The 24,980-nt window shown below is 40.1% G+C and overlaps 4 protein-coding genes across 20 annotated transcripts in view; 2 read left to right on the plus strand and 2 right to left on the minus strand.

Annotated features, from left to right (window-relative positions):
• itpk1b (inositol-tetrakisphosphate 1-kinase b) overlaps positions 1–5,576 on the plus strand; it is a 25,492-nt gene extending 19,916 nt beyond the window's left edge. For 7 of the 14 annotated variants that reach the window (XM_011490365.4, XM_020713469.3, XM_020713470.3 and 4 more), the window contains exons 6-12: positions 11–109; positions 207–247; positions 394–450; positions 527–692; positions 1,319–1,386; positions 1,472–1,634; positions 3,462–5,576. In XM_011490365.4, the coding sequence (XP_011488667.1) occupies positions 11–109; positions 207–247; positions 394–450; positions 527–692; positions 1,319–1,386; positions 1,472–1,634; positions 3,462–3,733 (866 nt within the window). In that variant the 3' untranslated portion in view covers positions 3,734–5,576. The remainder of the gene's footprint in view (positions 1–10; positions 110–206; positions 248–393; positions 451–526; positions 693–1,318; positions 1,387–1,471; positions 1,635–3,461) is intronic. The other 7 variants (XM_078940281.1, XM_078940286.1, XM_078940284.1 and 4 more) reach the window with 1 other exon arrangement.
• Positions 5,577–6,249: 673 nt separating this feature from the next.
• Positions 6,250–12,336, minus strand: plk4 (polo-like kinase 4 (Drosophila)). The gene is made up of 15 exons (XM_011490360.4): positions 12,076–12,336; positions 11,279–11,374; positions 10,929–11,024; positions 10,554–10,668; positions 9,488–10,454; positions 9,326–9,414; positions 8,261–8,580; positions 8,074–8,178; positions 7,864–7,966; positions 7,634–7,783; positions 7,315–7,543; positions 7,138–7,231; positions 6,864–7,001; positions 6,671–6,777; positions 6,250–6,582 (listed from the first exon to the last, which is right to left on the minus strand). The coding sequence occupies exons 1-15, from the start codon at positions 12,103–12,105 to the stop codon at positions 6,468–6,470; spliced, it is 2,754 nt and encodes a 917-aa protein (XP_011488662.1). The 5' UTR covers positions 12,106–12,336; the 3' UTR covers positions 6,250–6,467.
• Positions 12,337–12,862: 526 nt separating this feature from the next.
• On the minus strand, positions 12,863–21,431 carry hspa4l (heat shock protein 4 like). Of its 3 annotated transcripts, none has more exons than XM_004082293.4 (19): positions 20,943–21,431; positions 20,028–20,085; positions 19,175–19,315; positions 18,899–19,021; positions 18,704–18,803; positions 18,484–18,617; positions 18,171–18,415; positions 18,018–18,094; positions 17,782–17,933; positions 17,563–17,669; positions 17,206–17,339; positions 16,934–17,130; positions 16,092–16,166; positions 15,230–15,373; positions 14,735–14,860; positions 14,529–14,636; positions 14,321–14,440; positions 13,774–13,935; positions 12,863–13,694 (listed from the first exon to the last, which is right to left on the minus strand). In XM_004082293.4, the coding sequence occupies exons 1-19, from the start codon at positions 21,047–21,049 to the stop codon at positions 13,506–13,508; spliced, it is 2,499 nt and encodes an 832-aa protein (XP_004082341.1). In that variant the 5' UTR covers positions 21,050–21,431; the 3' UTR covers positions 12,863–13,505. The 3 variants fall into 3 exon arrangements, with proteins under 3 accessions (XP_004082341.1, XP_078796414.1, XP_078796415.1); XM_078940288.1 differs by having other exon boundaries at positions 21,220–21,281; XM_078940289.1 differs by lacking the exon at positions 20,028–20,085 and having other exon boundaries at positions 20,943–21,084.
• On the plus strand, positions 21,416–24,677 carry chmp3 (charged multivesicular body protein 3). Of its 2 annotated transcripts, none has more exons than XM_020713391.2 (6): positions 21,416–21,477; positions 22,613–22,673; positions 23,011–23,190; positions 23,321–23,442; positions 23,545–23,659; positions 23,779–24,677. In XM_020713391.2, the coding sequence occupies exons 1-6, from the start codon at positions 21,442–21,444 to the stop codon at positions 23,916–23,918; spliced, it is 654 nt and encodes a 217-aa protein (XP_020569050.1). In that variant the 5' UTR covers positions 21,416–21,441; the 3' UTR covers positions 23,919–24,677. The 2 variants fall into 2 exon arrangements, with proteins under 2 accessions (XP_020569050.1, XP_004082340.1); XM_004082292.4 differs by lacking the exon at positions 21,416–21,477 and adding an exon at positions 22,051–22,208.
• Positions 24,678–24,980: the final 303 nt, after the last annotated feature.

Consider the following 24,980-nt stretch of genomic DNA (forward strand, 5'->3'; position numbering starts at 1 on the left):
TTTTTATTAGATGAGAGGATTTGCTCTCCTCCTTTCATGGTCCTGAACACGGAATGCAGTCCAGATGTGCTGGAGGACATCAAGAAGCAAGGACTCACATTCCCCTTCAGTGAGTGCCTCCATCTCACTTCTGTCAAACCCAAAGTGCTTTTATTTTCCGTGATTTGCCTGTTTAACGTTTTCTCTTGCTTTGATTCCTTTTCCAGTTTGCAAAACGAGGGTGGCTCATGGCACCAACTCGCACGAGGTAAGAGACTGCAGGGCTCAGAGTTCACCCACACCCTGCTCCCTCCCTATCAGAGAACACAAACACCGGGCCTGTCACAGGATTGTCATTAAACCCAAAACAGCACAAACAGATAAAGGGCTTTTCCTTATGTTTCTCTGTATCAGCGGAAATCAATATCTGTGTCATGCTTGCCCTCGTTCCATCACTCTGACGGCTCTGAAGTAGGTTATGACTAAACTTTGACTTGTGACCCGAGTGATTTCTGCACCTTATCGGCTGTCGCTCCCCTGTCCCCAGATGGCCATCATCTTCAGTGAGGAGGACCTGAAGAATGTGAGCCCTCCGTGCGTAATCCAGAGTTTCATCAACCACAACGCAGTCCTCTACAAGGTCTTTGTGGTGGGTGACTCCTACACTGTGGTGGAGAGACCTTCCCTGAAAAACTTTCCTGCTGGGCCTTCAGGTAAGAAGACAGAAAGGTCCAGTCTGCTCCACCGGTGCGACTTGCAGAGCTTGTCAAAACTGCTCAATAAAAGACCTCATAAATTCTCTTTATGGCCCCTGTGATTGCACCTGTTTGCTGCAGGCCTGAGAGAAAAACCAGAGTTCAATAAACGTTTACCTGCTCGGTACGTGCTGTTGGTAATGAACACAGTTTTTCATTACAAGTGACCTAAATACAGAGCTTCCCCCCCAGAGAAGGATGACACCAGGATTTGCATTTGGTGCAGTAGTTGCCCTCATGCAAACATTCTCACTATCAGTGCGGTTGCCTGTTTTGGCTAACAGTGCAGAGGGAATGGTGTCTTTCCTCCTGGAATGCTTAAAAGTGCAACAGGAAAACAGACCCTTATGTAACAGCAGAGTGATACAAACTCCAGCTGAGATCTCTGAAGCTCTGTCCATCTGGTAAAGTGTTGAGACCTGTTAGTTTAATTTTAACTTTGCATTTTTTTAACTGAAGGTTGTATTTACTTAAGCAAAGATGGTTTCCTGCTAGCTCTGCAGAACTACTTACATTTTGCTGCCATCTACTGTTCCACACTGGAAAAGCGTGAATTTTTTTTTTCTTCTTTGTCCCCATTTCAGACAGGAAAGCCATATTTTTCAACAGTCACAATGTTTCCAAGCCGGAGTCGTCGTCAGACTTGACCTCGGTAAGTCTCCAACGTCATGACCATGCAAGAATATAAATGTTTATGCTGGCTGTCATGGGAACGGTGAAAAATTTGCTTACCGTAGAGAGCAAACGTGGAAGGAGTGTCTCAGCCACCTTGTGATGATGTCATCAGAGAGCTCTCCAGGTCACTGCAGCAGGAGCTGGGCGTGTCCCTGTTTGGCATCGATGTGATCATAAACAACCAAACCGGCCAGCACGCCATTATTGACATCAATGCATTCCCTGGTATGTGCAACCTTTTTATCATTTTAATGTCATTCATGAAGCAAAAAAAAAAAAACTTTACTTGAAATATGCTGACCGTAAAGCCACATTTAAGTCTAAAAAAAACGTTTTTTTAAAAGTTACTTTTGTTACAAGTTAAATAAATGTACCAAATATACCTGTACGTGTTTGGTTTCCCTTTGCAGCAACAGCTGCTATCCAGGGTTGACAAACACTTGATGTGTTTTCCTAAAATGTAATCTGCTCTGTTTCAGTCCTAAAATATCTAAAAGTGGTAGAAACAGGCCAAGAGGATCTAAAAGGTTCTTCAAGAACCACTGTGATGAAAGATTGTGTTTTTGGTGTTTTTCACATGGTTTTTGTGGAAAACCCCAAAAGGACGTTTATAAAGAAAATTTAGCTCAAAGTTGCATTTCAGAGTATTTCATTATTCAAATTGTTGTTAATAAAGTAAAAAAATGCCATTTGAAAAGACTATAGTATTTGAGACGTAGAAAATGTGCATCCATGACATACATCCATGTATGTCATGGATGCATGACATGCATGAAACAGCTGAGTAGCTCGGTTGGTAAGGTGCCAAGGCTGCTACCATGCAGGAATCCAGGGTTCGATTCCCGGAGGGGAAGAAACAATGGTACTGGGGGCAATTACCATATCAATGGTGAGCAGTGAACATCACTCAGTGAGGGTCCTTAGGCAAGACGTTTAACGCTACCGCCTCCCGAGTCCAGGATGGGTCAAATACAGAGAAGAATTTCCCCATTGATGGATAAATAAAGTATCCGGGAAAAAAAAAATATATATATATATATATATATGTGTGTGTGTTAGCCTGAGCTGGCATGTGCTGCAAAACTGCACAACTGGATAACTCCATTATTGCTCACCATTTTTGGTTGAATGGGAGAGCATGTAAGCCATTGACTGTATAAGAGAACTGGTCTGAGTAACCCGGCCCCTTCCAATCAGGAAGTAACTGCTGGTTCCAAGAAGCCAAAATCCCATAAACTTCTATTGAGAAATAAACAGTTATTACTCAGTCTTTATATTTTTCAGAGTAACATTCTTGCTCTAATTACCTTTTTAACATGTTCTTGATAATCCTAGTTTGTTTTCATGATATTTTCTCTAAAGAGCAAGTTATTTAAGTTGTAATCTGACCAATTAGATGCCTCAGTAAAAGTAGGTGGTCTCAAGTCTTGCGTTCGAAATGATTGACAGATTGTCCAGAGCCCACTTTCGGTGGGAGGGATGTGGCCTTCCAACAAGCTCATTTCTGATTTGGATGTCATGGAAATATTGACTCGGACCAACTTGGACCAATCCCTCCTCAATGAATTCTAGTTCCAACATGGCGACGTCCATAATGAGGGGTAAAAAGGCGACTGAATCCATTTCAATTTGTTGGAACCGGAAGCGAGCTCTTTTACTATGGATGACGTCACACTGTCTCTGTCCAGTTCTCAGTCAGTGGTGCAAACGGAGCAATCTCAGCAATGGGATGGGAGGGGGGTACTACCCTCAACTAAAAGGTGAATTTCAACTGGCGCTCTGCAGAAACGATGTCCTAGAAAAGCAATCCTAATTAAAAGCCCACCGCTTTAAAAATTGATGAAAAGATGATCGGAGTGGGACTTTAAACAGAGATGTAAACAGTTGATGTGAAAAATGACTTTAAGGGGTCTGGATTAGTGTCTTCACTGTGGCTTCATTCATTAATTAGGTCAAAGAAGTCACATTATCAAAAGAACAGTCAGGATTTGGATTGTAATCTCTTCACAAGCGGTTGACTTGTCTTCAGTTTGTGTTTTCTTGTCTTTGCAGGCTATGAAGGCGTTCCAGAATTTTTCAATGACCTGCTGAATCACATAAGCAGCGTGCTCCAGAGCCACAGCCCTGACTTTGTCCCCGCCAGTGAGCAGTCCAAAGGCCTCCCCGTCAGCACCACCGTCCCCAGCAGCACCCCCCCGGCCTTGGGCTGCTGCAGCAGCATGCGGGGGAAGGACATGCAGAGACTAGGCTGCAACTCGGCCGTGTCCCCCAACTTTCAGCAGCACTGTGTCTCCACTATAGCTACCAAGGCTTCCTCCCAGTGACTGAGTCCATACCCCACTGTGTTTGATCCCTGAAAAAAAAAAACAAATCACAAAGATAATAATAATAATGATAATAATCAAAGTAATTATGATGTTAATATATCTAATCAAAATCTTTTTCCTATATAGTTACTGAAATAATTGGTGATTGGGTGTAACCTTTTTGTCTTTCTGCCTTTTTGTATGTTTTGTCTAATAAGACTTAAAGAGTACTGTAATGTGAACTGTTGGGAACTTTGACCTAATTTTGCTTTTTCTCTCCTGTGGGGTTCTCTATAGTGAAAGGGTCCAGATGGAATGGCTAAAGAAAAGGGCCTCATCCATGCTGGAGAATTATGTGCCACCAAATGTGCAATGTCTAAGCCTCCCCTCTCCCAGGTTCACACAAACATTTACACAGCAACATGCTTTGCCAGTTACTTGTGTGTGTATTTGTGGTCAGTACCACTGATAATGAGGGCACCGGTGGGCATTACTCCACACATCCAAGGCTGCTGACTGGCAGAGGACATGAATGTTAGAAGGGTTTTCTTAGTTGGAACAAACATGCAGTTTATCATTCTGAGTGCCATCAATCCCACGGTAAAGGAGCTTTGTAGAAAGGAAAGAGAAATTCCTCATGACTGTTTAAAACATCTGATTTTTTTTAAATTCTTCTATATAAATCCATGTCCTCCTCATTTATGCAGCCACTTTAAGTTTAATTCCTGCATGCGTGTGCAACTTTTGAAGTCACTCCAGTGAAGAAAGGATCACATTCCTGCTCGTTTGTGAACGTTTTCAGAGAAATTCCGACATTAGAATTCCAGTGGTATAGTGTGAGCTTTCCTCTCATCCCAGCATGGTGTAACCAAGAAACTTTAAGAGCTGCCGTGAGGCTGAACCGGTAAATCTGTGCTATCATTCACCCTAAACTTAGTTTTCTGTGGTCACTGAATAGGTAATATTTGCTTTATTGTGACACTTCATATAAGAATCCAGTCGAGCTCAGATATTTGGTCGGTTTTCTCATTCAGCTGCTGTATTTGATTTTTTTTTTTTTTTTCACATTTAAAGTGGGTGGAGGGTCCAGCTGTTGTTCCCACTCTTTACTATGTGATTTATTTTTTTAAGATTTACGAAGAGCACATTTATTTTATAGAAATAAAAGAGAAAATGTTTTATATAAAATGATGTGAAAGCAGTGAAGCTTTTGAACAAAAAATAACAAATTTAAATGGAAAAATGTTGGTGCAGACGGTCTTAAAGGGACAGATGATCTTACGGTGTAACTAGTGGGAACCAGTGCCAACCTGCTGTGCGGTAAAATGACTGCTTTTGTGTGAACCTGCTCATTTTTCTCTTCCCGCAGACGGCTGCCGATCCATATCTAAGGGAATTGATTACACTTTGGTTTGCTCTGTCGTCATAAATCCCTGCAAACACATCACCAGCAACATGTCTTGAAATCATAGCTTAGATTTTTTTTTTCCACTTATTGCTTATGGAATGTTATGATTTTAAACATCTGAGTGCAGAGAAGCATCCAAAGCCACAATAGCTTCAGAGGAATCGATTTCTTTACCTGGCAGTGTTGATATGGAATTTCCCTGTGCACACACCACTGAACTGTACCATTCCTTGTTCCTTACTGTACTAGGTTCTTCCTATCAGTGGTTTTCCTGATATCCATCCAGCCTCCATGTTTACTTCTTGGGTGTCTTGTACAAAACTTGTGCACCTGGATTTACATCCATGCACTACTTTTTTGTATCGGTTCTGTAATCAAAAATCCACATTTGTGACTTTTTTTTTTTAATTGAAGGGCCAATTACACAGACAAAAATAAATAAGTGAAAACCTACTCGACCTCATTTATTGCTCTTGTGGGATATGTTTAACATTTGTTTTTAAGAAAAAAAGATAAAATGCTTTTAACTTTACCCGGAATATTGAGCTGCTTCACAGCAAAATAAACTTACTTTTGAATTTTTTTCTATCCAAATCTCTATGGAAAAACAAATTTTAAAATATTTTTGGTTGGGATCATGTGTTAATTTAAAAATCATTTGTACAAAAACTAACAGATTTGAATAAAGAACAAAACTGATCTATGAACACTGCAGTCATTTTCTTTAACCCTTGTGCTATCCTAGGCACTTTAACATTGGGAGTTGGGTCATCTAGACCCACTAGACAGTGCGCTGAACCTTTTTTCAATGATTTGTGATCTTCACTGGTGTCCATGGATTACATGAAATCTTTCCACCTTTATCATGGTAGGAGTAACACGTCAATGTAAGGGTGGGGTCATCTAAGATAGAACAAGGGTTACGGTGTATTTTTTTCTGATGACACACAAAAACCACAAGGGGCAGGCTTTTCTGCACCAAGTCCTTATGCCAGTAAAGAAAATGCAAAGGTGTATTTATAAACACAGGTTGATTGAAATAATAAGTTTGCTCTTAACTCTTTAATATGTTATATATTAATATAAAATGAATATATGAAAGTAAAGAGAAGCCTGCAAACCGGTGTGCAGTAATTTCCCACACAGCCTCCACACATTTATTGCTTCAGCCATCAGTCACACAGTACATGAATATAGAGACGTTAAAAAACAAAAATAGGGCTATTTTAGACACTATACAACAAAGTCAGGTAGTAAAATAAAATCTATCTTTTCATAATCTTAATCTTCTGTACATGTAAAAACAAGCAGGCATATTTACAAAGCACCAGTTTTTAAAAGTTTCTAATGCTCTGAGTGTTGATGCAGTGTGGACGGGTTTGCCAGCAGTCCGAGAATAGTCGAGAGACAGTGCAGCTTTTCCTTGACGTTTTCTGGTAGCTTTTCATTCTCTTTATACCTACAAAAGAACATTTTGTTCATGAGGCAGAGGCGATTATGTGTTGTATTTCTTACAAATAATAAGATAGTATAAATCAGTCTCACACCTGGTGATCCTCCCATCCGGAGAAGTGTAAGTAATGCAGGAAACTCCCGCCTGAACCACAAGCTGAGAGCCGTCGTTGAACTGCACCCACACCTCTCCGCTCGTCAGCTTCACCGACAAAAAACACATCCAGCTGTTTAGTCACTAAAGGACTTCGTTCATCAACAAGAAAATACTGTTTACTCGTCATATACCTGGGAAGCCCACCCAACGTTGGGCACAAATATTGATTTCAGCACCTTCCCTGAACTCTGAACCAGGTCCTGCCGCACCGGAGAGCATTTTCTACTCATGCTTGCTGTGGTGAAATCAGACCCATCGTAGGAAATCATCTGGAGAAAAATAGTAGGAGACCAAATTCAAATATCGACTGAATGCAGGCAAAATTGAGGGACGCCGTTGAGGAGTTTTGCTGCAGCTATCGTACTTTCTAAAATGAAAACTGTAAGACTTTGCAGAGACACTTACAGAAGGAGTGATTTGTGTGGATTTTGGAGGTGAAGCTGTATTGCGGAGCATCTGCTGCAAAGGCAAACAGGGGGCATCTGAGGTGACAGGTCTCCTGTGAAGCAAACAGATGAAGCATGTAAAGTGAAAATTCATTCTGAATGCTTATGAAAAAAAAATCACCATTTAACCTCTTACCTGCCGATAGTTATGGGGAAAAAAGGAACTTTTTTGTTGCTCCGTTGCTCCTCTGCCGTAATGGCGGCCTCTAGTGACAGACACATGCTGTGACCCTCGTCGGACAGCTCGACGTACAACCTGCTCTCCGGACTCAGGCCGCCCAGCCCCACGTCTCCTTTCACGGTGTACGACTTTCCGCTCTTCTCCACGACTCGTATAAGTTCCGGTGTCTTGTGGGTCTTTGCACCTGTGCAAAAACAACCATCAGGTATGGTTAGGTTGGAAAGGCAGGACAGGTGGGAACAATGAACAGTCATCCCGAACCTCTGAATCTCACCGTCATAAAAGCAAACTTCGAGGTCAGCGTTGGGCGAGTTTTCCATCAGCATGACTTTTGCAAACTTGGTGTAAAGGGTCACTTTAGGAGTTTTGGATTTCACAAGCTGCACAAATTTGGAAGCATACTGGTATTTTTTCCAGTATTTCTCTGGAAGAAAAAAAGGAATCCATCAAGCAAAAATGTCAGGTTATATAATGATAACTGAGGTGATGTGTCCAAATGAATACCTGGAAGATCCTCATAGCTGCAGATGAGAATATCCTCCGGAGCAGCAGGAGGACAATCCAGCACAGGAAACCCTTTTCCTCCATTAGGCTGATATATTGTTACCTAAGTATTAAATATAGTTTTAAGGACAAGCAGCTTTAAATTACAGCAAAGATTTGATCAAGTAAAAAAAATAAAAAAAAATAAAAAAAGAATAAATTGATATTCACCATTGTTCCATCACAGGAAATCCGTAGAACTTCCTTCACCCTTTCTTGCCCGTTTTGGCATTTTACCAACTCCATGCACACTTCTCCTGTGTCCAGTATGCTCACCTGAACAGATAAATCCAAATTAGACATGACCGAGCCACTGCACAGCTCAAACAGAAACATTTATAAATGTGCAACATCTTACAACTGCGTTTTTGGTCTTCTGCCTGATAGGTTTCAGTCTGGCTGCACACAGAGGTGGGACTACATCTCTCAGGGTTTTCTTCTGCTTGTCTGAACTGGGTTTGGCTAAAGAAAGCTTTAGATCCCCTCCTTTTGACAGGCGGTACTCTGCTTCGGGTGTGTTCTCCCTGTATGAGTCGGAGTGCTGGCTATGGAGAGAGTGAACACCCCGGCTCCCAGGTTTGTCTGTCCAGGAGTTGTGGACCCCTAGAGCTCCTGTGCTGCTGTGAAAGCTGCCACTGCTGCTGTGGGTGCTGTTCTCTGTGGGCCTTGGCCCAGAACCTGACAGAGAAAAAACAGATTCAGGAAACATATCAACAAAAACAGCAAATTTTCCATCAGCCTTAAAGACCCACTCCAATAAAAATGGTGCTTTGGTGTTTTTTTTTTAGGTTGTAAGGGGGTGGAAGCTAGCTGAAGAGCGCATAAACAGATGGATGATGGGACATGGGGACAGGTTACTCCACGCCATCACCCCCGCTCACAACTCAGACGTAAATTTCGAATGAACTACTGCCGCTCTGCAGAAACTGTCCTAGAAAATGACCGTTTTTTTCTTCTTGCTAAAAACAGCATCATCATAATTAAAAGACCCTTGGGAACGCTTTCAAAGTAGAGCAAAAGATGATTGGAGTGGGTCTTTTAAGTTAGTTTGGTGAGATTGTTTCATTTTGGTAATTACATTCGTCCAAACCCTTAAAATCTGACAAAGTTGGTCTAAAAAGTAGCATTTTCAAGTAATTAATTAAAATAAAAATAATAATAATAATGGATTACGGTAGATTTATCTGCGCTTTTTCTTGTTGCTCAAAGCACTTACAGTGTATCTCTATTATTCATTCACTCCTCACTCATACTTGGTGATGGTAACTACTGATGTAGCCACAGCTGCCCTGGGACAGACCGACAGAGGCGTGGCTGCCAGTTTGCGCCTACGGCCCCTCTGAACATTACCGGGACATTCATACACATTCACACACCACTGGTGTGTAAAGTAAAACACTGATCAATTTAATGCTAAGTTTACCTTCATTGCTGAGCCAGTTGGAAACCCCGTCTAGATCCTGAAACTGTAAGTTTGGTTGATGTGCCATCTCTGTTGATAAATACCTAAAACTGAAACACAAAGTGAGATCATTATTATAATAGAGATTGTTATTTTTAAAAATGTTTGGAAGCTGGTTCTTACCTTGCTGATTGTTTGACAGGAGGTGACGAGTGCCGGCCATGCTCTGAATGCGGATGCTGAGAGCAGTTCATGGGGAACATTTGGCTCCCGACAACAGCCAGAGTCCCCTCTGAACTCCACCTCTCCAGCTCAGCCTGGGACGACCTCTGTCCAAGTGCAGCAGGACCGCAGCGCTCTGACGAGTGTGCCCTCCTGAGGAAGCGAGAGTGTGGCTGAGCAGCGTTTCCGCCGTGAGCTGTCCTGCTCCTGCCTTCTCTGTGAAATGTGTCCAGGGAGTGTTGTTGATGCCACTCGTCTCCCCCCTCTAAGACGTTTGGTTGGCGGGCAAGACTCGGGATGGGCGCCATGCGATTCGGAAGAGTCGACGCAATCATGTGTTTGGTTCGCCTCTGGAGACGTGTGCCGCTGCTGGTGGAAGTAGAGGCTGTGGAGATGGTGGCGATGCCACTGTCTATGGACCCTTCATCTCCCACTCCCAGCTCTTTGGTCCTGACCAGCAGGCTCTTGGTCATGAACGGATGGTCCAGTACTGCTGACAGGCTGGGCCTGTGGGCGGGGTCTTTCTGCAGCAACTGATCAATCAAATCCTGAGCCTCAACAGAGACATGAGTGGGCATCTCATAATCCCCGAGAACAACTTTAGACAAGGTGTGCTTCACCGTGTCCGTGTCAAAGGGAGGGCGCCCCATCAGGAACGCGAAGAACATACACCCCAAAGACCAGACGTCTGACTCCAGGCCGTGGGCGCTTCGGGTGGCAACCTCTGGGGAAATGTAGTTGGGAGTCCCACACATAGTGAAGTGCTTCTCATGTGGCAGTTTGAGCTGAGTGGCCAAGCCAAAATCCGCTATCTTAATGTTCATGTTGCTGGTCAGCAGAAGGTTGGACAAGGTCAGATCTCTGTGTAAGATGCCGTGAGTATGCAAATACAGCATTCCCTTCACGATTTGGTGCATGAAATGTCTCGCTGTGAAGCAAAAAGATTATTTTCACAAAGTAAGCAGCAGTTTTATAAATGAGTATCTTTTAAAATTATTTTTCACATAAAGAAAAACTTCAGTCTGACCTTCATCCTCAGAGAAAGGCTTCTTTCGCTCTTTGAGGTACCGACTCATCTCGCCGTTGTGGCACATCTCCAATACCAAATAGACATAGTTGCTGTCTTCAAAATAATTGTAGAGCTTTAAAGAACAACATAAAATATGATGAGTGTATAGACAACATTGAAGTATATATTTACCGTAAGATGTGCAAGAAAAACAAAACAATTAGGGCTAAAAGAGGCTACTAATAAAGTTAGGTTTTATTGTGAAGCTTAGCCAAGCTGCTGATGACCAACAATTAGAAAATATAACTGGATTACCATACTGAATTATTCAATTTCATATTTCATTTATAATTTAAAAGAGTTTCATAAATTGCACTTCTGCAGCGGCGTTACCTCAAGTACGGAGGGGTGTTTGAGTCTGCAGTGGATCTCCACCTCATTGGACACACGCTGGACCATGCCAGCTTTCTGCATTGCTTTCTTGTCAATCTGCCGACGGGAACAACAGGAACAATTACCCACCTGCCACTCTGCCTTTCCACAAAGTGGCTTGGTTTGCAGGCTGATAACGAGTCCATCAGACAGAAGGACAACCGACCACAAGGCAATTGTGCAGAGCCAAATGAAGACCCAAGGGAGGCAACAAGGTGTAATAATCCCAAAGTTCTAATTAGCACTTCAACGGCTTCAACTGATGCTTAACGGTACGATAGTTTACCAGAAACAGACATAAAGGGTCTTACCGTTTTGATGGCAACCTCAAGCCCAGTCTTGACTGATTTTGCCCGATAAACACATGCAAAGGAGCCTTTGCCCAGAAGGGTGAGGACCCTAAAATCCTGCATGCACAGAAAGGAAAGAAAGCATCATCAGTAAACCATACATTAAAAAAACACAATCAGATTTTTAGGTTTTAAACACCTGAATTCTATTCCCCTCAGCATCATTTTGGATGGCTCTCAGGAGACAATCAGGAGACAGATTTAAAAAAATGTTGTGGATAGTTCCTCTGACTAACGACATGCTGAATGTTCAAGGCAGATCTCACTCTGAACACTGACTGACTTCACCAAGCAGTGAGATCCAAACACCCAACTGTCAAACAAGAAGCCACCAACACCTGACGCCGTATGAGGGCCAACCAAAACCTATCATTATCCCGGCTTTCTTCCCGCTGGAGGACGTTTGGTGATCGTTACTAAGCAGCATGATGTTGGTTTACCTAACTGATGCACTGCTGTCCCGGGAGAGCACCCCCCTCCCCTCCCCAGAGATGGATCAGGGGGAAATAGAGACCAATATCAAACAAAACAATCATAATTTTAATACAATTTTTTTTTAAGTTATGAAAAAAATCAAATATTTGATCAAATTATCAAGCTTAACCAAATTGCTTGACTTTGTAGTAATTTATCCAGTTAAAACTTGCTAATTAGCAAAAGTGTTTTTTTTTTTAAACAAATGTTCTCCTAAACAGTGCGACCGCCACTCTGCCTCATTGCTAACCTGTGGGCGTTAGCTTAACAACAAAGAGGCTCACCTCGATTTTATCGCCGATAGAAAGACTCATCGTGCCGGTTTGTAGCCGCGCGGGTCTGAAATGTTCTTTTTCGACCACCAGAGTACATCGAAACTCGTCAAAGAAGTCCTTAAAGAGTCCAAAATCGTGGATTTCCAGTTCCCCTCCAAAATTTTGCCAACTCTTCCATTTTGAAAATATCCGCCCGTTACTACGTCCTTACGTCGCTGTATACGTCACTTGACAACAACAGTGTTAGCCACGCCCCTGTTTAAAGAGCCCGCACTGACTGATTTCCATTGTTTTGTTTCTCCCGACACTGAATGCTTTCCTTTGACTTTACGAAAATATAAAGCTCGGCAAACAAAATAATTGTAAGATTTAACTTTCACATTTTTAATACAAAAATAATATATTTTACATATTTCTAAAATTTGAATAACTATTTAAATGTAACCTACACACATTTACTTTAAGAAGTATTTCTTTTCAAATGCAGTTTTTCTACAAAACAGTTTTAAACATTAATTCAAAATTCATTAGGTTCAAGTTAATTTTTATGACTTTAAAAATAAATAAAAAACTAACTTCAAGACACAATATGAAATGTCCATCTCTGTGTTTAAAACATTGCTTTTATCTCTACAATTCTAAATTTGAACCAATACATCACTTTAAAAACCGGTACATATATAAGGTTTATTTTATACTTGCTAAATTCCTCTGTTTCCTATTTCACTAAAGGTTGCTCACATCATAATTACTGTTGTTTGTCTAAATACGTTAAATAATAATGGACTTGAGAATCTTTCCTTTATTAAATTTTTATTTCTCCATCTTCTCATCCCAAACTTAAACTTGGAAAAATGGAAGAAAACAAAATCTTAATTAAATAACCAACCAAAAACTTATGGAAATGTAGGGTTCGGCATTTAAATTTCGACCGTCTATGTGTAAACAACTATGCTGTTTCTTTAACTTACTAAAATAAAATGTACAGTTTCCAGACAAATATGGTTCTCATTGAATACAAATACATATATACTAATGTCTCTTTTTTAATTAATGCACATATATTCAAACATTTCTCTCATATGAGTTTATAATCATCGATTGTTATACTTAGCATTGAAATTCATGAGAATATTCAACAGTTAACAGTCACACAGAGTACATATGTACAAAAGAAAGTTTACATCAGTCGGTATTGAGTCAACTGCAGCATTATTTCCTTTTTATTGAGAATTCCAACCTTGAAGAGAGTAAAGCACAACACTATCACACATGAGGATGAAAGGCTGAAAACACAAACTACAAACAGGGAAGCCCAACGGGAAAGGATGCACACACTTAAATGGATGTAGAAGATCAGGAAATGGTCCTGGATGCTCATTTTTCTACCCTCTACATAGTGTGTGATGTAGCTGGGAGTTTCCTCTCTACTATCAGTCTCATTCCACCTCCATTTCTTTCGTGCCAGCCTTTGTCTGGTGGCTTCCCTTCGCATCGGCCTTCCCTTCGGCTGCTTGCTTGGGCGCTGGGCCGTTATGAGCTTCAGCGTTTTGTTCATTCCCTGCAGAGGTTTCTTCCACTTTGGGCGTTGGCTTGTTGATGACTGGATAACAAACATCCTCCACCTCCTACAGGCAAAACCAACAAAGTAAAAAGTAAATATGATAAAAGTAAAAAAATGTCTGGGTTAAACCGTTTCCAGGTTACCTGGATTTTGGCGATGATGTCTGCTACTTTAACAACAGGGTCTTGAGTTATATCAAGTTTGCTCTGTGCATTCATTTTGTTGTTCAGCCATCCCATGCCTTCGTTTACACACTTCTCTACGATGCTCATTTCTTCTGGACTTAAATGCACGAAACGCTCATCCTGGAAGAAAATAAAAGTACCCATCAGCCATTTAACGCTTGACAGCAAGTGGGGTGCTCTCTGTGCACTCTTTAGAGAAAACAATGACTTAATTTAAGCAAACAACAAAATCTAAACTAACAAAGACATTTTAATCCATTTTAAAAGCAATAAAAACACAGACTTATAGTAAACTAATAAAACTACATGCACAGCAGCAAATCTATAGTTGTGCTTCACTTTCATAATAAAAAAATTAGAAAAAAATGTGCCATCTCTTAAAACTAACATCATTTGTGGGCACAAACCTTCGAAAATTACAAATTGGAGGAAATTTTCTATGTAAAATAGTTGAAAACAACAATATTAGCATGATAAAAAAAATGTTTCATTTGATTATTTTTACCTTCTGTCTGTAACAATCTACAAATTTCAAGTAGAGCTGCAGTTTCTTTCCCAGTTCTTCAAAGGCTTTAGGTCTGTCTTCATGTTCAATATGTCGTTCTTGAATGGGCTGACCCAACCTCTGGAAATTAATGGCATAGATTGTAGCTTTTTTTTTAAATAATTTCCATAATTTAATTAAAAAATGTTTGCATTATTTGTGGGCAAACCTTAAGTGCATCTAGTTTTTCCTCATAGACATGTTTTGGTTGATCTTCTCCATCCTCATAGAGCCAGTTCTCTGTATCTTCCAGCATTAGTGTCAGACGGTTACTGTCCTGTAATGAACAGACATTTTTTTTTAATAAATCCCTTCTGTCACTCATAATGTATTGATTAAATAGGGACAACAATAGCTGATGGATTTGAAATTTACCTCCTCGTTAATGTACTTTTGGTAGACCCCGCAGAGCTTTTCCCGTAGCTCATATACATATTCCTCCACAGCATTTTTAGCATCGTTCACTTCTTTCACCAGTTTGTCCTGACTGATCATCTGACGCTGAAAGAAGCAGAAAGAAAAAAATATATCAGGTGAATGATAACAATAACAGTAAAACATTTATAAATGGTATTTAATGTAAAGGATTTTAAATAACCATAAACGCCAAAAAACAAAGTCTAAATTTTGATATTAAAATAGTAATCATAAGATTAAAACATCTGCTTTGTCTGGATCTTCACCAATTTATTCGGGACACGTACCCTAAAGCCTGAACAAGGCATCTACTCCCTGAAATTACAGTTTTAACCAGAGGATCTGTCCTTATACTGGATGATTTGAAAAAAAAAAAGAAATAAGACAAAGGGACATAAACTCTATAATATGTTAAAGGCTCGGTTATTTTCAAAGGCCGGCACTAGTACTCACCTCACTTTCCACAAAGTTAGCTAGCACCTCAGTGTCGAGCTGTCGAATGTTGCTGGACATGATGGGAAGGTCAAGACTCTTCACCTTGACTTTTGGCTTGCTTCCTCCAGCTGTTGGGTCCTGACTTTCCCCAGCAGCTCCCTCCTGCATTTTGGACAAAAACAGAAATTATTCCTGATTTCTGTTAGAAAGTTTTTGTTGCTATTTGGTCTCAGAGTCCCAGTCCAATCATCTTTTGATCTGTTTTAAAAGTGTTCCCAGTGGTGTCTTAATTAAGATTATACTGTTTTCAGCCAAAATCATAAAACCTTTTTTTCCTCTCTAGGACATAGTTTCTGCAGATTGACAGGAGTTCATTAGAAATTTGCCTCTGGGTTGTGGGTGGGACCGTTAGCACAGAGCAATCCAGACCCCTCTTGCCTCCCTGTTGCTGGGAGCTTGGAGCAGGGAGCTTGTGGCCCCCCTAGTGTATTTTCTACGTCACAAGTACCATCTTTTCCAAACACCATTTTGTCTGCTCCTGATTTACAACAATTTTGAATAAAGAAATACTCACAAATGCAAATTTGAGCTTAATTTTTATAAAACAAGTCCTCCATGGTCGAAAAATGCCACAGGAGCATGTTACTGGCTTTTAGTTTGTTTAACTATTGTTATACCTTTGTTCTAAAATAAATAAAATCAATCAGAAGCTTTACATTAAATAAAAGTCTGTAAGAGACAGAAGTTTTTTTATTGCGCTTTGAGCCTGAAAGACTAGTTCCTATACTAGTGTCAGCACAAACAGGTGAAGAAGGACTGGTTTATGAGCTACATGTAGAAATACTTCCTTATTGCATTGGTAAAATATAGTTTGACTTACCTTACTGTTGAAACTGCTGTCGTCATTATGCTGGTCACCTTGGTTTTGACCTTCCGGATCCACCTGCATTTTGGTCTGAGACACAGGCACTCCTAATTATTCAATAAACTGAAATAAATTGCAGAAACAATTTTTTTAATACTTTAGTTTTGAGGGAACTACATCAGAAGCCCATAATCAAAGTAGCAGATTCTCTAAGTATATGTATTTATTAGTCATTTTCATTCATTCATTCATCTTCTATCGTTTAATCCCTTTCAGGGTCACTGGGCTGCCGGAGCCTATCCCGGCTACTTGTGGGCAAAGGCAGGGGGCACCCTGGACTGTTCGCCAGTCTGTCGCAGGGTAGAGTGTCCACAATCACACACCCACGCACTAGGGACAATTTAGATTAACCAACTAACCTATGAAGTATGTTTTTGGACAGTGGGAGGAAGCCAGAGTCCCCAGAGAAAACCCACGCGTGCACGGGGAGAACATGCAAACTCCACACAGAAAGGTCCCCCATTGATGTTCTGGTTCAGGCCGGGCCGTTTAAAAAGCATTCTTTTTTAAACTGCATTTTTTCCACTCAAATGACTTAAATAAAGAAATACTCAAAAATGCAACTTTAAGCTTATTTTTTTATATATATGTTCTCCATCATGATTAACATGCCACAAGAACATGTTAAAAACCCCAACAATAGCATTGTCATCAAAGTGGATCTTTAAAGCTGCTGTTTTTCCCAATCAGGAGCATTTCTTTCCAGTCTTACATTAAAACAGTCGATGAGTTCCTTTACTGCTGCACTTACAGGGATGTCACAAAAGCAAGCTCAGCAGCAGAAATGACCAGCTCACCTGTTCCTCTGCTCTGCCCTCATTCTGCACCATCGGCTCAGAGTCAATTTGCATGTCCTCCCCCTCTCCTTTCTGCTTTTCGATCAGAGATGCGCTGGACACGCTGAAGATGCCGTGAATGTTGACCCGTACTTTGACCTTGACTTTGGAACTGTCACCGTCTGGCTGGGGAACCACATTCTGGACCGAAAAGCAGCCTGACAACAAAAGTGAAGGAGCTGAGTCACGTCCACCGCTGCACATCTACCTCTCTGTTTGAGTGAGGAGGTTACCTATCCTGTGGTCAGGGTACGGTAGCTCTTGAGGGTTGCTGTAGAAGGCTTCAAGATCAAAAGGTTCCTTCTTGTGGAAGGTGATCACCTTAGAGAACGGAGCACTGTGATTCTTACCGAACACCTCACACTCACTAGGGCAAAAGCAGAGTAAAAGAAAGTGCAAAGTAAGGGCCTTAAAAGTCAATACAGTCTGGACAATCTGAATCTTCAAAACAGATCAGCATTACACTGTTTTTAAGGACATCCTCAGGAGTCAGAGTCAGAAATACTTCCCGCCAAGGTTACATTTTTCTGATGGATTTTTTTTATACAGAAATTCACTTTTGTTTTTTACAGCAAAACTCTCTCCTTTACCCCAGTCCGTCCTCTGTTGGTGTCTTCCAGCGCAGGGTGATGGGAAAAGTAACCACGTCAGTGATGGAGAACTCTCTGACTTTAAACGCCGGGGACAAAATTGCGCACTACATGCAAAAAAAGAAACAACACAAAAAAATCATCTCACTCTGAATCTATTTAATATAAAACAATTAAAGTTATTGCACATAAAGTAACATAGTCAGAAAAAGGACGTACCTGAAGTGCGCAGCCTCTTGCGACAGCTTCGTCTGCGTTGAGTGTGGTGCTGATGTCTTTACAGAAATACTTGGCAATCCTGTCTTTGACAGCTGGGATTCTTGTGGCTCCTCCAACTAACTCCACAGCATAAACATCATCCCGGCTCAGCTCTGTTAGAGGTACACGTATTACCGAGCGGCCTATTCCTTTATATTGCATTCAAAAATATGTCGCAGTGAAGCCTGGGGGCATACTTGATTGTTCGAGAGCTGTTTTTAGCGGCATCTCCACCCTCATCAGATACTGCGCACACATGTCTTCAAACTGTGCCCTGTGGATAACACATGATCACTGCAGATTTCTTAGAAAGGATGTATTTGTAGAGGACAAAAGTGGAGGAATTGTACCTGTTCATCCTGCTGGAAACATCAATGTCATTCATGAAGCACTCTATGTTCAGAGGTAAGTCGGAGGAGTTGGCACTCATGAGTTTCTTCAGTTTTTCACACTCCTGGTGCAGCCGCAGCAAAGCTCGGGGGTTGTCCCTCACGTTAAGCTTGTACTTGGTCTTGAACTCCTCACAGAAGTAATCAACTAGTGCTTCATCGAAATTACGCCCTCCCAGGTACGGGTCAAAAGCTGTGGCAAGAACCTAAATAAATAGACAACTAAGTTCCCCACTATAAGCACAGTTAAAACAGCGCGAGACAAAAAGCTCACCTTGAGTTTGCCTTTGTTGAAAGCAGTGATGGAAACCTGGAACGATGAATGTCCCATGTCCACGAAAACAACATTTCTCGGTTTCTCCTCTGGATTAGGAAGGTCTTGCTTGTAGATCCCATAAGCCAGAGCCACTGTTCATATGAAATGCTGTGTTTTCTCATTTTTCATCACAGAATTGGGCAATTTAAGCCAAATTACTGTACAACAAAACACTGACCAGCTGTGGTATCGTTTATCAGTCGCAAACAGTTAAGTCCAGCTATTTGTGTAGCGTCAAACACTGAGCGCCTTTCTGCATCTGTGAAAAAACTTGGGACCTGTAGAAACACCAGAAAACAAACAAACATGTTTCCACAAAAGATTTTTTGTGGAACAACACTGACGAGCACTGAAACAGAGTCCATAATCTCACTGAGATGACACAGTCCACCACCGGCTTCTTCAGGGCGCTCTGCGATGTCTCCCTCAGCTTGCTAAGCAGCATCCCGGTGATCTGCTCCACTGTAAAAACTTTATCCGCATCCAAGTAACGCACCTGCGAAAGTCACACAACAAAACTTGAAGTTCATGTTTTTGCTTTTTTTTTCTTTGTGCATCAGACTGTTACTGTGGTCAGAGGGCATGGCTAAAAGAAACCTCGGATGACAGAAAGGAAGACAATAGAACACATATGAACAAACTTCTTTACCTTGATTCCAGCATTTCCATTGGGAAGCTTGTGTAAGCTGTATGGTAGCTTGGGTTGTTCAGCCAGGATAAATGCATCGTCAAACGCTCTGCCATGAAGCTTTTTAAAACCATGCACTGTATTTTTGAAGTTTGTTATCATCTGCAAAAACAAGGAACATTTTAGAGAATTGAGTGGAAAAGCAGTGAATATACTTTAAAGACCCACTCCAACGAAAATGATGGTTTTGGTGTTTATAACTTTATTTTTGTAGCATTTTTCTCATGGAGGACGTATAAAGAGAATTAAGATTAAAACTGGATTTTTGTGTTTATCTTCATTCAAATTGAGGTGAATCAGGAGCAGATGAAACAAATACAGTTTCAAAAAGCTTGTAGTTGTTGTATACAAACTACAATCGGTGAACCACGAGCTCCCTGCTCCTATCCATTCTGATGCATTCACTAGCAAACGACTAGATCCAGGTACGTCTTTGTTTCCCTCACCCGAGCTGGCATCTGACTCAAAACTGTACAGCTGGATAGCTTCAAAATTGCTCAGTATTTTTGTTGCACCTCTAATTTTAGGTTGAGGTTTTGAGGGGCTGTAAGCTAGTGTAAGAGAGTGTCAACAAAAGGATGATGGGAAAGGAGCGCAGGTTTAACAATTGCCGCTTTGGAGAAACTATGTCCAAATAAACAACACAGGTTTGTTGATTTTTGATAAAAACTGCATTTTTAAAAAAAAAGAACACTGGGAACACTTTTACAATAGACCAAAAGCTGATTGGAGTGGGACTTTAATTTTTCTTTTTTTTTTTTAAATCTGTCATGTGATTTTTTTTTTAATGATATTTTTAAAATCAATTATTTACCTGACTCTTGGCTGCATTTCCTATCATACGATTTTTGGAGGCAAAAGACACACAAGCCCTAAAGAAACACAACAGATTACTGCATGAGACAGTTTTGGCTTCCAGGAGCTAAAATATTTAGATAAATAACAAGACTTTAAGGAAAGACCACAACCTAGGGCTGTGAGATTAAACCAGATCACCTTTAACATGATGACATGAAAACCCAAACAGGTGATGCTTAAAGAGGAAAATACTGTATCTGCTGACAGAAAACGAGGTTTCTGCTCCCACAGAACGCAACGATCTATTTCCTCCTGGCAGTGATAAGGCACTCCTTAGTTTCACCTTGGAACAAAAATATCTCCACTTCACTTTGCTGAGCAGATCTGCACATCTCTGTTTGCACGATTCTGCTGTAAATTCCAGAAAGACAGGAGAACCAGCCAAAGTCATTGAGTTCAATGTGCCACCTTTGTGAGGAGTCCTTGAAGCTGTTAGAAGGGTTGCATTTTATTTTTTCAAAAGCACCATACACACAAGTGCAGCTATATAAATGCTGCAATACAGACATACAAGTCTCTTTTCTTTATAGATTACTGAATGGTCACATAAAGTAACATTTATTTAAGAAAAATAACCATGGTTTCTGTTTTAAATTGCTTAACTTTCCCAAATGTAGGATATTATTAGATTCTTATTAATAAAATAAAAAATTATCAACATTTTTCCATCGAAATAAATTATTTAAAAGGTCAAATGTTATACACTTTCCTGATGCTAAATCAACAAACACGAGACCCCCTCAGCTAGCATCCTGGGCTGGCTGCGTGCGCATCACGCAACTCGGCGAGTGCGCCTCCGTCGCAAATATTGCGTAACAACCTAGCAGCCGAACCACAGAGGGCGATGGTGTCTGTCAATATTTATACTTACGGTGTGCATCTGTCACTGTACTCATTGGCAATGGTTTCAATGCCACCGCTCCTGGCAACGGCGATGTAACAGTTCTGAAAGCCCACATCAATACCAACCACTGACATGCTGATCTTAATTTGAACCCGTTCTAATCTTCGTGCAAGTTATTCCTCTTTTGGCTAACTACAACGAAAAACAACAGAAAAAAACAAAAATGGTCTTATTCCGATTTGTGGCTGAGCGTGTCTTCTGTGAAAATATATGCTAACTGAGTTTCCACTGACTGAATTACTACCTCTTATGTAAATCAAGCCGTTTATAGCAAACTCATTCAGTATAATCCCGACCAGCGGTGATGTCCAGAGCGGATTCTCCGACTGGTGGGCGGCTCCAACGTCAAAGACAGTAGGGATGCTATTTAGCCCCGCCTCTCGATGCATGTCATTGGTGGAACGCAGCCCCTTCTAGAAAATTGATTGGTTTGGCAGCATATCAATAAAAGAAAAATCTAGAACCCATGGAACGTCGACAAACGTCACTATCAAGAAGAACGGTTTGAACTGGAACTCATTTATTCTCTTTACGTACTTGAAAAAATATTTTTAAACAAGTGCTCTTAATGCTCATATTTTTTAAACACTATTTCATCTCCTTAGTGTTCCATTTATTAATGTATTTATTTGATCAATTTATTTAAGCCGTGTACATTTTATATAAGAAACAAATGTCTATCCATTCACATGTGTAAAAGTCTTAAACCTTTTAATGGGATTATTTATTTATTTTATTATTTTAACCATAAACAGCAAAGAAAACGGTTTAAAGGAAAATAAATTAATTTACAGCAATTTATACAAGCTTCATGACACAAAAATGACAAATAATACTATGAAACGCTTTTATTTGACAAGAATTGTATAATTAAACTGATACAATTATTATTTTTAAGGGTTTAAAGTATTAACTTTTTTAATCTGTATTTAAAACTATAAATAAAAATAATAACAAGACTGAAAAGATATTACCGAGTATTTACTTTGTACTTACATATCTTTTCAGTCTTGTTTTATTTAAAATATAACAGTTTGTGTCATTGTAATTCCTTCTATTTTCAATAAAGCATGTTTAAAAAAAACAGAGCCTGCCTTTGCTGGTACCGGAAGTGGTGGATGAGCTAGCTTTCTTAGCTAAATAGTTCTAGTCGATTAGGTTAGATTGGCTTTTATCTCGGTAGTTAAGATGGGACTGTTCGGTAGAACACCAGATAAACCACCAAAAGATTTGGTGAGTATAATATTGTGGGGGCAGTAGAACTGCCTGTTGTTTGACTTTTCTTCGAAATAAATGAAAATCAAATGTGTTAGCCTGCCTCGCTAATGTTAGCAGTCAGTTGAGCCACCGTTGGCCTGGCATTGGTTATCCTCAAAAACGGGCATAACAGTAGTTGACAACGACAAATAAGTCCTTTGAATTTATTGTTTATAATTTTTCCTAAGGTCTAACTCCTGTTTACTTTTTATAGTGGAGCCAGTTCGCACATAAGCTAACTTTGTCTTGTCTCGTGAATGTAAACAAACCCGTCCTTTGGGCAGTCAGACAAGTCGGGCCTGCGTCATTTTTGTGATACGCTGAAAACAAAACTGTTTAAAAAAATAAAATTCTGTAAAAATAAAAACGTGTTTTTTCAGGTCAATGAATGGTCTCAGAAAATTAGGAAGGAAATGAGAGTGATTGACAGACAAATCAGAGGTAAGAGATTTTCTTTTTGACATTTGGCTTTGGTAAATTGATGAAAAATAATCCTGGTAATAATTTCCAAGTATTTGTCAAAATTAGTCTTGACTTTACAATTTCACCCTAATAGTGGGAAATAAAATGTTTACCACAAAGCATATTCAAAGTGATTGGAGTTTATGCATATCATTACATTTGTGTTTCTATATTTATATATACTCTATATGAAAAATGTAAACTATAAACAAATAGACATTTACATAATGTAAAAGGCTTCAGTTATCAATAATAATGTTTAACGATAATAGGATAAATAACTTTTTGTGTTTTCCCCTATATTTTGTGTCTTAAGATATTCAAAGAGAAGAAGAAAAGGTGAAACGATCCATTAAAGATGCTGCCAAAAAGGGCCAGAAAGATGTCTGTGTGATCCTTGCCAAAGAGATGATTCAGTCAAAGAGGGCTATATCAAAACTCTATGCTTCTAAAGCTCAAATGAATTCCGTGCTTCTAAGCATGAGGAATCAGCTGTGTGAGTATGCAATGACTGCAAGCTGGATCATTGGATATAGAGGGATTGATGTAACTAATGGAACTTTTCAATCATCAAACTATTTTGAACTGCATTGTCTCGGTAAGAAAATATGTCCTTCTGTTTTTAGCTGTGGTGCGTGTAGCTGGTTCTCTGCAGAAGAGCACAGAGGTCATGAAAGCCATGCAGAGTCTAGTCAAGATCCCTGAGATCCAGGCCACCATGAGAGAGCTATCAAAGGAGATGATGAAGGTCAGTGTGATGCACCACTAAATATTGAATGTTGTTACTAACCATCTACCATAATTTGCTCTAAACAAGCTAATGCAAAATCAACACTGATTGATTTTTCAGGCTGGCATTATTGAAGAAATGCTGGAAGACACATTTGAGAGTATGGAAGATGGGGAAGAAATGGAGGAAGCAGCAGAGGAGGAAGTTGACAAGATCCTCTTTGACCTCACAGCAGGTAAGAATATTTAAATGTGTTATAAATAAGTATTTACTAACCCAACCGAATTCTTTTTTAATCATTTAGGTCTAAATCAAATATTTAACATTACTAAACCCTTGTGTTTGCTCTGTTAGGAGCTCTTGGCAAAGCACCAAATAAAGTCACAGATGCCCTGCCAGAATTGCAGCCTCAAGGAGCAGCTGCAGCATCAGACGAAGAGTCGGAGGAGGACATTGAAGCGATGCAATCCAGATTGGCAGCTTTGAGGAGCTAAGGTGAACTGCAGCTCCAGTTTTTTCAGTTGGCTGTTGGATAAAGACAATTTTTTTTGCGAGGTTGTCTCTGTGTCATACTATACTTCAACATAATCATTTGGGTTTGACAGTGTGCTATAATAGTCAACCTTTTTTTTTTTTTTGATGGCACACAACGCAAGGTGGTATTGCTTCTTAATGTGTATAGTTATAGGATATTTCAGAGTGATTCTAAAGGTCGTGGAGCATGTACATAATGTTAGTATAAATAGACTGTTGTGCCTAAAGAGATGGATTACTTCTTTACTCTTAAGTCATGGAATGGATGTGGTAGTTCTGGGGTACTTTAGATCTGAACAAGTGACTGAATAACTGTTGGATAAGTACTCCATACAATTTTCTCCAGAAAACAAGTATTTTAATTTGATTTATGCTGTTTTTAGGTAACAGTTGTTCAGTTCACTTAAAATGTTTGACACTATTAATGGGCTGGTGTTGCTTCTTTTTGTCAACTTTTCTGTACTGTCTCACTGTAACAGTTCTCTCTGTTTGCATATATGTTAACTATAACTGCACACAAAATTTACTTTTGTATCAACATTTGGCTTAATTGCTGTATAACATTCAGTTTAATTTTGCACCTTGTCAGTGGTGGAAGATGCAGAGGAAATGGAAAGGTTAAATGTACACAATCTGTGTTATGTTTAGGTCTGGTGTGTAAAAAGTTTTCTATTTGAAAGGTGGCGAAAAATGAATAAAAGTTTTATGGAGGAAATTGACATGTGGAAGTATACCTTTTGCAGTTTTTGTTTTTCTGTTGATCAATCTTGAGTTGGTGGTTTCACTTCACAGCGAGTCCCAGCTGGGACCTTTCTGAGTCGAGCTTGGATGCTCTTTCTGTGCACATGTGGGTTCTCTCTGGGCACTCCCTTTCCACAGTCCAAAAACGTACTTCAGTGGTTGATTGGTTACTTTAAATTGACCCTAGGTGTGACTGAGTGTGTATTTGTGTGGCACTGCTGCAGGCTGGCGACCTGTTCAGAATGCACTCCTCATTCACCCAACAGTAGCCCGCTAAGGCT

This window comes from Oryzias latipes, chromosome 22 (assembly GCF_053564925.1).
Source record: "Oryzias latipes strain Hd-rR chromosome 22, Olatipes_Hd-rR_3.1".
Classification (NCBI taxonomy): domain Eukaryota; kingdom Metazoa; phylum Chordata; class Actinopteri; order Beloniformes; family Adrianichthyidae; genus Oryzias; species Oryzias latipes.

Coding starts and splice junctions, on each gene's coding strand:
- plk4 (XM_011490360.4), bottom strand. CDS start 12,105: ATGAGTCTTTCTATCGGCGATAAAATCGAG. Junction 11,025..11,278: donor TTGAGGTTGCCATCAAAACG/GTAAGACCCTTT, acceptor TCCCGTCGGCAG/ATTGACAAGAAAGCAATGCA. Junction 10,455..10,553: donor GCCTTTCTCTGAGGATGAAG/GTCAGACTGAAG, acceptor TTTGCTTCACAG/CGAGACATTTCATGCACCAA.
- hspa4l (XM_004082293.4), bottom strand. CDS start 21,049: ATGTCAGTGGTTGGTATTGATGTGGGCTTTCAGAACTGTTACATCGCC. Junction 18,804..18,898: donor TGGTGGACTGTGTCATCTCA/GTGAGATTATGG, acceptor GTGTTTCTACAG/GTCCCAAGTTTTTTCACAGA. Junction 16,167..16,933: donor AGGGCAGAGCAGAGGAACAG/GTGAGCTGGTCA, acceptor CCTGTGTCTCAG/ACCAAAATGCAGGTGGATCC.
- chmp3 (XM_004082292.4), top strand. CDS start 22,164: ATGGGACTGTTCGGTAGAACACCAGATAAACCACCAAAAGATTTG. Junction 22,674..23,010: donor GATTGACAGACAAATCAGAG/GTAAGAGATTTT, acceptor TTGTGTCTTAAG/ATATTCAAAGAGAAGAAGAA. Junction 23,660..23,778: donor CCTCTTTGACCTCACAGCAG/GTAAGAATATTT, acceptor TTGCTCTGTTAG/GAGCTCTTGGCAAAGCACCA.